The 10827-nt window shown below is 41.7% G+C and overlaps 1 protein-coding gene across 1 annotated transcript; it reads right to left on the bottom strand.

The window, feature by feature from the left end:
- Nucleotides 1–614: 614 nt before the first annotated feature.
- On the bottom strand, nt 615–9924 carry LOC147113582 (ankyrin repeat domain-containing protein 1-like). Its single transcript, XM_085994826.1, has 9 exons — nt 9785–9924; nt 8748–8954; nt 8386–8517; nt 8189–8296; nt 7999–8097; nt 7550–7648; nt 7363–7461; nt 5514–5612; nt 615–2006 (listed from the first exon to the last, which is right to left on the bottom strand). The coding sequence occupies exons 1-9, from the start codon at nt 9809–9811 to the stop codon at nt 1908–1910; spliced, it is 969 nt and encodes a 322-aa protein (XP_085850952.1). The 5' UTR covers nt 9812–9924; the 3' UTR covers nt 615–1907.
- Between the last annotated feature and the right edge of the window lie 903 nt (nt 9925–10827).

The following is a 10827-nucleotide window of genomic DNA, read 5'->3' as shown; positions in this document are numbered from 1 at the left end:
CATATCCTGGTGGTGTGGGGTGGGTTGGGCACAAGCATATGAAATGGGAAGGACCACAGCAGAAGGCGATCGTCGATTGAGAAAAGGACATTTCCAATGCTCTGGCGTGGAAAGTGGCATCACCAGTATAAATGTGACAACTGGGAGAAAGGAATGGAGTCAGAAAGTAGCATAGGAAGAAGTATAATGTAGGTAGTTATAGGAATTGATGGGCTTGTAATAGACATTAGTGGAAAGCTCATCACTGGAGATAGAGGGTTTCCTTAGCAACACCTTTTATGTGAAGGAAGTAAGTTGTGGTTTAGATGCAACGTTAAAGTTGATCCTCAGTGCAGGCTTAACTTTTCAGCTTGATCACCAATTTCTATTCCATGGTTTCTATAATTATCCAATTATTTGCATCTCTGCTCTGTCACACACTGAATTGACAGCTTTAGCCTTACAGCAGAAGATTAGTGGGTCTTTTGAATTACTTAATCACACTTGCTTATCAGGTAGCATTGATACCTTAATGGGCTGTGGTTTTGTATCCTTTATCTTCACAAATGTCAGCACTGTGATGTGAATATAGATGTAGTTATTAGCATGTCTGAAATGATAGAAAAGTCTCAATCCCATATTCATATTTTATTTTTGTTCTGTGTACAATATTGTTTTCTGAGAAAATCCCAATTAAAAATCCAGAAAAAACAGTACAAAAGCTTTTGTTTAAAATAGAACTCAATATAACTTCAAATATTATGTGAGAAATTGTCCCTTTTATGTAGAAGACATAAGGCAAAACAGTGTGAGACTCCGCGGTGCTGGCTGAGTTCACACGCATGTAATCTCGGGCAGCCTGCCCACAATTATCCAAAAGCACAGGTTGGGCACAAGAGCCCGCCAGTGGCGCAAGGGCCTCGCCAACATTTGCTGAGCTTGGGTTGCATTCTGTTCTGCCACGTGCCATGGCGGTACGACAGTACAAATTCCCAAGTCTTCCTGTTCTCTCAGCAACCACCAATATAAAAGTTGGGAGACATCTGTTCTTGGTAAACTTGCCTCCAGCTGCACTCCATTATTGTGCCACCCAATATTAAAGAAAACACATTCATTCATATTTTATCCAAACTATTGGAATCATATGCCATTTGTAAAAGTAGCCTTGCTTCTCTTTACTTCAGTTGCAGATAAATAACAGTAAATACTTAAAATGCGTACAAAATTTACAAATTTAAAACATTATATAAATATACAAATTTTACATCATATAGTCAATTACATCCTAATGATTCAGTTCATAAGCTTCATATATCCTCAGTTATTGACTTTCCATTTACAGGACTTACCCATACCTTCATTTCATCCAAGATCCCAGTTTCAAATCCAACTATCTTTTAAATAAGAAATTACTTTAAATAGCTGTATTGCCATTTCAATAGACTTAATGGAGGGATGGTTATAGAACTTAATTTCACCATTGCTAATTAGTTGTAGAATAGTGAAACCCTTTAAGCAGGTGTTTAAAAACCTTATCCCAACAGTATGTCTAAAACTTCAGCCCTGCACCAACAAACCACTCCAACTTTCAGTTCTCCAGTGTACTCCAACCTTGTTCCTTCAACTTCAGATTCCCAGAGTAAACTTTGTTACTGGCAGTCAAAAAGGTCAACAGAGATTCCAATGTTCATTAAAAACAATCTTGACTTTCCAGGTCTCTTAGTCCATTTTCATCAAGTCACGAACTGAAGCAATTGCAATAGATTATCACGTTATCACATCGAGTTTTGATTACTGAAGTCAATTCTAATGACATGTGTATTGTGAGTGTGTTGAATTTCTCACAAATTGTCACATCAGGCGAATGCACCTGGCATCCTTGGGGGAGGTGGGGTGGGGGGTCTCTTTTCTCCGTACTGCAGCAAACTTCATTTTGATGACTTCTGCGAGTTTTCCATAAATTGGTTAAGGATTTCCTTTGTGCCAGTTTGCCACTGCAGAACAAGATCTAACGGTGTCTGCCCATTCTGTAATAAGACAGCACTAATTATATAATGCAATTATTACAATTCAATATTGTAACAAGAAAGTATTAAAATGTTATTAAATTCTAATGGAAATACTCTGTTGTAGTTATACTCAAAGCTTCAATGGTTTTACAGTGCAATTACATTATGTGCACAGAACAGGAAAGACATTTGGGGCTGGGGTACCCCATTCTATTTGCCAGTTTCTCCTGTTCTAATTTCAGACCTAATCTACAGGCTTTCAACCCAGTTTCTAATCCCTTCCTTGGGTTGCTTCCCACTGCCTTAGCTATTCACATGTGCTTTGTCTCTCAAAGGTCTTTAATTTCTCTCATACTTCTCTATTATCTGATGTAAAAATCATGTTGGTCATCTAATAATCTCTGCTTTTTCTTTTAATCAGGTGACAGGTCAGTCCACTGACACTTCCCTCCCCCTCCTCCTCCCCCTTGGTTCTAATTCTATTACTGTAAATGCTTGTTCATCTTTCATTTTTTTCAGCTCTGATGGGCTTATATCCTGAAACATTTAAGTTATCTGTTTTCTCCACTACTGCTAACTGACCTGTGGTATTTCCAGCTTTTGTCTTTAAAGATTTGCAGTACTTCTGCTCTTCAGTTTAAAAAAAAATTGTGTTGTTACAAGATAAATACGTGTTGATCTTGCAAACTGATCATATTTGGAGTCCAGACAATTCCTGTACTACACTTTAATTGCATCTCCCAAAGCTCTCCCTAAGGACCACTGCTGAGTTTAAAATGAGCAGCTCTGTTGAGATCAATGCTGTGGAGGTGTAGACTTTACAGAGCCTAGCGCTATAAATATGGTGCTGTGGGGTTGAGCACAGTGTATGCTGAATGTAACACTGGCTGACATAGCAATCAGTTGGTGTTACACTCAAAAGTACAAGAACACGTTTAAACAGGCTCTGTAAACTTGTCAACTCCACAATGATATCAATGGAGTAGCTGCCTTTAAAATCAACTGATTACTCTGCAAACTATGCCACTTAAAGTTGTTTAATTCAAATTATCTTGCAATTCAATTGTTTAAGCACCGAATTCCCACTTTGCTGTGATATTTACATTGCGTAATGGAAATTGTTGAATAATTCAAATTTTCTAGTATGAAAAATTACATCAGATAATCAGCAGTAGACTATACTCACTAATTTTGAAGATTCTCACTGCAAACTCAATATATTGTACAGCTAATTATAATGGACAGAGCATCTGTCCACAAACAACACATTTATAATGGTTACACTGCCTATCAATGAAGGTTGAGTGAACTTTGGAAAGCAATGATAAAAAGTATTAACAACAACAACTTGTATTTATATAGTGCCTTTAACGCAGTAAAAAGTCCCAAGGTGCTTCACAGGAGTATTATAAGACAAAAAAATTGACACCAAGCCATATAAGGAGAAATTAGGGCAGGTGACCAAAAGCTTGGTCAAAGAGGTAGGTTTTAAGGAGCATCTTAAAGGAGGAAAGAAAGGTAGAGAGGCAGAGAGGTTTAGGCAGGGAATTCCAGAGCATAGGGCCTAGGCAACAGAAGGCACGGCCACCAATGGTTGAGCGATTATCATCAGGGATGCTCAAGAGAGCAGAATTAGAGGAGTGCAGATATCTCGGCGGGAGTTGTGGAGCTGGAGGAGATTGCAGAGATAGGGAGGGGCGAGGCCATGGAGAAAACACAAATGAGAATTTTGAAATCGAGGTGTTGCTTAACCGGGAGCCAATGTAGGTCAGCGAGCACAAGGGTGATGGGTGAATGGGACTTGGTGCGAGTTAGGACATGGGCAGCTGAGTTTTTGGATGATCTCAACGTGGGAGGCCAGCCAGGAGTGCATTGGAATCGTCAAGTCTAGAGGTAACAAAGGCAGGGATGAGGGTTTCAGCAGTGGATGAGCTGAGGCAGGGGTGGAGACGGGCGATGTTACAGAGGTGGAAATAGGCGGTCTTAGTTAGGCCACAGATATGTGGTTGGAAGATCATTTCAGGGTCAAATATGACACCAAGGTTGCGAACAGTGTGTTTCAGCCTCAGACAGATGTTAGGGAGAGGGATGGAGTCAGTGGCTAGGGAACTGAGTTTGTGGCGGGACCAAAAACATTGGCTTCAGTCTTCCCAATATTTAGTTGGAGGCAATTTCTGCTCATGTCGAAAAAGCAGTCTAGAGACAGAGGCAGGGTCGAGAGAGGAGGTGGTGAGGTAAAGCTGGGTGTTGTCAGTGTACATGTGGAAACTGACATTGTGTTTTTGGATGATGTCTCCAAGGGGCAGCATGTAGATGAGAAATAGGAGAGGGCCAAGGATAGATCTTTGGGGGACACCAGAGGTAATGATGCAGGAGGGGGAAGAGAAGCCATTGCAGGTGATTCTCTGGCTACAATCAGGTAGATAAGAATGGAGCCAGGGAGTGCAGTCCCACCCAGCTGGACAATGGTGGAGAGGCATTGGAGGAGGATGGTGAGGTCAACCGTGTCAAAGGCTGCAGACAGGTCGAGAAGGACGAGGAGGGATAGTTTACCACTATCACAGTCACAAATGATGTCATTTGTGACTTTTAAGTGATGACAATTGAGTGATTGAATGTATTTTGCATTCTATCTTAGGAAATCCCACTTGCCAATATTATTTGCACAGTTTAAACAAGGAAGATGTGAAAATTTAAAAATATTTATAGCCTATAATCTGGTACTGCATGTGATCCTTCTAATTGTGTGTGATTGACTGAGGAGAAAATCAACTACTGTGCTTTCCGATGTATTTGTTTATTCCGCAGGTGTGTGAGAAACAATATGCTCCATCTAATTATAATTATACATTATTAATCACAAATAAGCCTTCTGATTTCACGGCTCCACCTGATTAAACCCTATAATTACCACTCAAATCATGAATTCCGAAATTAAAGTTAAATCAGCCAAACCCGGAAATATACTCTGTTAAAAGTATTTTCTTCCTTATAAAATTGCTTTGCTGATTAAGCCCGAAATGTTCTGGTTATGAAGATTCTTGACCTGAAAGCGCATAGAGTAGGGGGAGGACGAGGGCTGAATTTCCTCGGGGCTTCTCGCGTTCCACCGCTGTAACTTTGACAGAAACTCCACGTAAACTTGCAAATAGATTTTCCGCCGAAGTTACAGCGGTGGAGCGCAAAAGCCCGGAGGAAATTCTCCCGCTATGTATCTGCTGGCAGCCGATCTCCCCTAACTTTTAAATACACATTCACGAGAAAAATAAAACCCGAAAATCAAAGGGCCTTGTAATAATAAGTTTACAGTGGGTCCTAATGTTGCCTTGGTGTCTGTTATATCATCTTCTCAAATATGCTTTAAGCGCACCCCTGGCCGTGCCGTTAATCATCCACTCACTATCCTGATACAGGCTCTTCAAGATGTGTCATAAATTATGTGATTTGTTTTAACAATCTTCAAAGAATCTAACTTCAGTAATTCAGCTTTAAATCCTGTAAAGGTTTATCGATTATTGTACTTACGCAGTTTTTTAAAGTCGGGTTGGCTCCGTAAATCATCAGAAGCTTCATCAATCGGTAACGGCTCAGTCTGACTGCATCATGCATAGGAGTGTCCCCTTCCTTCAGAAAGTGACATTTGGGAGATGAAGGTTACTATTCAACAAAACGATTCTGCTTTCACCAACTGCGTATTGTGACACAGGCGGAAACCCATCTTCATGTTCAAAATACTCCAAACCAAACTACTGAGAAATCCACGGAGGCAAAGCTTCCGTTTGCCCGAAAACAAGTCCATCTCTCTGGATGCAGGGACACAGCCCACTCACCCAAGTTAATACAGCTTAGGCACAGGTTGGCAAAGCCAAGACTTAGGGCGCCAGCCAGTGATATGAATATCCTTTATCACTACGCAACGGGTAGATTACAGATACTGTACCCAAATTAAAGTGATTGCAATGCTGATACAATTGTAAGCTCCCATAATTAAATATTTAAACGTGAGCTGCCACCCGCCACCCCGCCCCACCACCAGCCTGGGCACAAGTCCTTCCATGACTGCCCTCCACTTGACCTGAAATGAACCAGCCTGTCTTTCTACACTCCGATCGTCTGCGGATGCCCGATGTTCCCCTGATGCAGACCCATCCCTTCGTAGGGGCCTGTGCCCACAAGTGGGGTGGGGGTGGAGGAAAGTCAACCATTGCAGAAAGCCCAAGAGGCCTGCAGCAGCAGTGGCAGACAACTTTGACACTATGTCCAAAAACAGCAACAGCAACAGCCATAATAGTCATCCTGTTGGCCTTATGAAAAATGGTCTCGTTTTTCACTGCCTCCAGAACTGTGCTCCCGGCACTTTCTCAGATCCTTCCATCTGAGGGAGCTGGGTGTAGGTTAGGCCCGTTTGCTAGATGTGCTCCTACATTTGGGCCGCCACCTGTACCTTGATCTGATGGTGTGGCATTTTATAAAGGAGTCAGGAGAGCTTCCCATGCCCAGTGTTTGGTACTTCACTTAGGCGGTATTGTTAATTTGAGGCATGATATCCCAACATGGCACATATAGGAAATATTTTCAGATCATTGGAGAGGTGGTCTGCTATTGGAAATCGCCTTTTCAGCATGAACACTAGTATTCAGGACTTATATATCAATTATAGTTCCTTTTATTCTGCCTCAACAATTGACTTTAATCTGAGCCTCAAACAAGCATCTTCTATTACCAGGATGGCATTTCCATTTTCCATACCAGGTGTCCTTGTGATTGCCAATTTAAAACATCATTCTCAGGATGTGGGCGTCGCTGGCAAGGCCAACATTTATTGCCATCCATAGTTGCCTTGGGAAAGTGGTGGTGGGCCTTCTTCTTAAACTGTGATACAATGAAGTGGTTTACTAGGCCACTTCAGAGGGCAGTTAAGAGTCAACCACGTTGGTGTGGGACTGGAGTCACATATAGGCCAGGCCGGGTAAGGGTGGAAGGTTCCCTTCACGAAAGGAAATTAGTGAACCAGTTGGGCTTTTAGAGTAATCCGACAGCTTCATGGTCACTTTTACTGTAGAGCTTTAGCTAGTTTTGTGTTGTGGTTCCATGCTCCTTAAGAACTGAGTTGAAATTTTCCAAACTCCTTTCAGATAGTACAACTCTATCCGAAAAGTTTGGGCTGGATTTGAACCCAGTTCCCAGTGGTCTAATAAGTGAACCCATGGTACCAGTCAGTCATCCTGTTGTAGGAATGAAGACACTGTGTCACAATCTGGTCTTTTACAACTATCTTTTACAGAAGAAGCAAGCCCAGTATAATCATCTACTATAATAGATAGATAGATAGATAGAAAGAAAGAAATTCCTTTGTACATGAGTTGATACGTACTATATCTCTGGCATTCAGATCTGCTCCACATGCGATAAGGTGTTCAGCACATTCATAATGTCCAGTTCTGACAGCGACGTGTAAAGGAGTGCTACATAACTGCATTAAACAAAAAAAGACAGCAGTTATTGTCAAATTGACTTTACTGCAAGCGGTGAGATATTTGATTATATGGACAACTGCTCACCTTGTCTTTGGCGTTTACATTTGCATCTTTATTTAACAAGATTTTCAGAACCTCCAGGCTCCCTCCGCGACAGGACCAATGGGCCGCCGTTGCATTGAGCTGTACCAGAAGCAAGTTTATTGTATTATTATTATGGATAGTGAGTAGTTCGCAATTAATGTAAATTAAAGAGTCATGAAAAATGTTTGCAATCACATGATGTGATGGCATAAATCATGTCAAATCGCAGCCATGTGTGTACAGACAGCAATGACACTCAGCTCTTTTTGCCTCGTGTTCCCTCCTCAAACCAAAAAAATTGGCAAGCACGTTTCCATGCAGTCATTGTAAGAAATCATTAAAGTTCTTAACCCAAAATGCTGCCCTGAAGTACATGATTTTTGCATCACTCATTTCACCCGTTGGTGTGTCGGAACGGGATAGGTAGATAATGACGACGGGGTCAGTACCATATCTCGACACTCAGTGGAGGCTCCAGCTTCGAGTAGTTTCAATACAATCTCTTCATTCCCCTCTGAGCAGGCGCGGTGCATGGCAGTCCTGTTAAACTGTATAAACAACGGGGATTGTTTCGTTTCTTTTAATCAGCCAGAATTACAAAAAAAATCATTGCATTGATTGGCTTGACCTTTTTTTTACCTGGTCACAAACATCTGGATTGCCCCCATCCGCCAGGTATTTCTCAATCACAAGGAATCTATTGTCCACTGCCGCCTTCCAAAAGGTTTCCACATCTACAGGTTCATTCTGGGACAGAGCAAAGGACGGGTTAGTTTTCAGAAGACGAGCTCCTTTTCATAATTTCCTTACTTTTGTGTCTGTTGCCTTGAACTTACTATAGTTTCCGGTTCCTGCTCTTTTGGGGGTTCCACGACAATGGCCTTGGATTGCTTCTTCTTCTTCAACTTGATGATGAGTTGAAGATCATCGATAGTTTCAAGTTTCAGCCTCTGTTCTGTTGGCTTTATCTAAAAACAACAGCGACAATCGTTAATGAAAGCTAAGCACATCCCACCGCTGGGACCCCCATCATCATCTAAAAACCCAAGGAGTCGAAAGGTAAATTAATTGTAATTTGGATGGTATCAGGCTGCAAATAGAATTGAATTAGACCCGCTGTTCAATATGAGCTGGAGCAATGAGTCGCTGGCCATTTAATACGAGGCATGTTACATTAGCATTTCCCCATGGGACGTACATTTTTGCTGTGTGGCACTGGCTGTAGTTTCTCCGTCTGGTGCCTGTGGCTGGGTAGGAACAGAAAGGGCTCTGTCTGTGTTTTCAGGTCATCCTGTTTCTCGATTGCCACCGCAGAACAGTATTCTCCATTTCCAAACTCCTCTTGCACCCTCCGCGGACCGGCCTCCCAGCCCCCGGATTTAACCTCACTCTTCTTGCCAGTCACCTGGTGGAAAAGACACCAAATCAGTTTGAATGAAGGAGGCCTCTTCAGTCCCGTTGAGCTCAACCTTACAGAACCCAGTTCACTGTAGCAGCTATAGTCCAGTGTCCCGGCCTCATTCAACAGAGCAGACTTGCATTACCACCAACTCCAGTTTTCCAAATTCGAAATGCAATTCAGGAGGAACTTGTGTTAATGTGGATGAAATTACAGACAATATCTCAGCCCAGTTAAACTGTTCGATAAGCCCATCTGAAATATATTTCTAAACAGTAAAGTTCACGTCTGAATGCATTGCGAGTGTCATCTAATAATATGAACTGTCCATAAAGTGTAGGAGTTTTGGCTGGTTTAATAATGTATCTTTCTAACCAATATACTATCGCTGCTGTGACCGTTTAAACGCCAAGTTATCCAACCCCACCAATAAAGAAACGATTATATATACATGATATTGTGTCTTATTCTCATTCAGTAATTTATTATTACCATTCTGTATAATCACAATTTATTAAATTGTTAGCGTGTTTCCCTGTCTGTAATAAAACATTTAACTGTGACTATTATAAATAGTTATTGCTGAAATAAACTAATGCAAGATCATATATAAGATTCATACATCAAATAGTGTTCCTATTATCTGTATCAGCGAATCCTGTGTTATAAGACAATGCACAATTGATGAATGACAATAGAGGCACAAAACAAAAACCTAGGTGTGGGATATTTATCACTAACAGGGACATACATATAAACCGTAATTCATGCTTAATTAAACAACCGTTGCTTATGGTATCTTTAATAATAGGGGTTGATTGCATCAAAGTTCCTACCAGATCTTCAACTCGTAGCATCACCATGTTGCCTGTAGTTATTGGGTTGCAGGGCTCCTTGAAAACAGCCGAGTTCCCTCAGTGGCCAACTGCAAGCTTCTGATCAGGCTCCCAGCCTGAACCTCCTTTATATATTAAATTGGTGCCTCTGAATGAGGTCATTTTCCAAGCTGGGAGCTTTACCCAGGACTCGGTCAGGGCCACAGCTTCCTTGTCATTCCGGGCATAGTGGTAGGCGTGATCTCATGTCACAGGACCTTTTTAACCCGGGATGAAAGGCGCCTTTAACACAGACAAAACTGCATATATGAAACATCTGAAATGTAATCCGAGTGCTATTAGAACTGACTAAAGAAGCAAACTATGCTAATCACGTTGCCACCTCATGTTTTGCGTGACAGCTGTCTTGCCGGATTCCAGAGATTTCTTTGACCAGCCCAGCAGATCGTCCGAGAAACAAGAACGCGTAGAATGCATTAATGTTGTAATTCACCTTGACTGACAGAGTCAGGGCACAAACACAACATGGACTGGGGGTGAGTTCCCGTTACATCCTATTTTAAATGTAATACCCCTCTCGTTTTGCAAGATCGGTTTGTCACCGAGACAAAAAAAAACATATTTCGAAGCAGAGTGACCAACTTCTTGGTCAGATCGAAGTTTCTGCATGACTTCATCTGAATTCGCATCGCCTGTCACAGACAGTGGGCTCATCGTTTTCGGAAATACTGCCCCCAAGGTCCAAGGTAAGAGAATCGGTCCTTCGGTATCGCTATCCACACTGTAAAAAGATCGGCGTGAATAGCTGGGCCGTGAGGTTTATTAAACCGACAGTAAACAACAGAGTCCAAAGCACAGAGCAACCTGCAGTATGTTCAGCAACAGCTTTCCAATCGGCGTTTCCAATGTGCATTTTACCTGACAATTGTTTCTCTCTCCACAGATGCTGCCTGAGCTGCTGAGCGTTTCCAGCATTTTCTGCTTTTATTTCAGATTTCCAGCAGTATTTTGCTTCTGTTTGTCATTTCCTCGTTTCATTACTC

Source organism: Somniosus microcephalus, chromosome 8 (assembly GCF_052327205.1).
Source record: "Somniosus microcephalus isolate GS21.2 chromosome 8, FLI_Smic_1.0, whole genome shotgun sequence".
Taxonomy (NCBI): Eukaryota; Metazoa; Chordata; class Chondrichthyes; order Squaliformes; family Somniosidae; genus Somniosus; species Somniosus microcephalus.
Note: the sequence above shows the minus strand (reverse complement) of the source record. Positions and strands in the feature narration are given on the sequence as shown.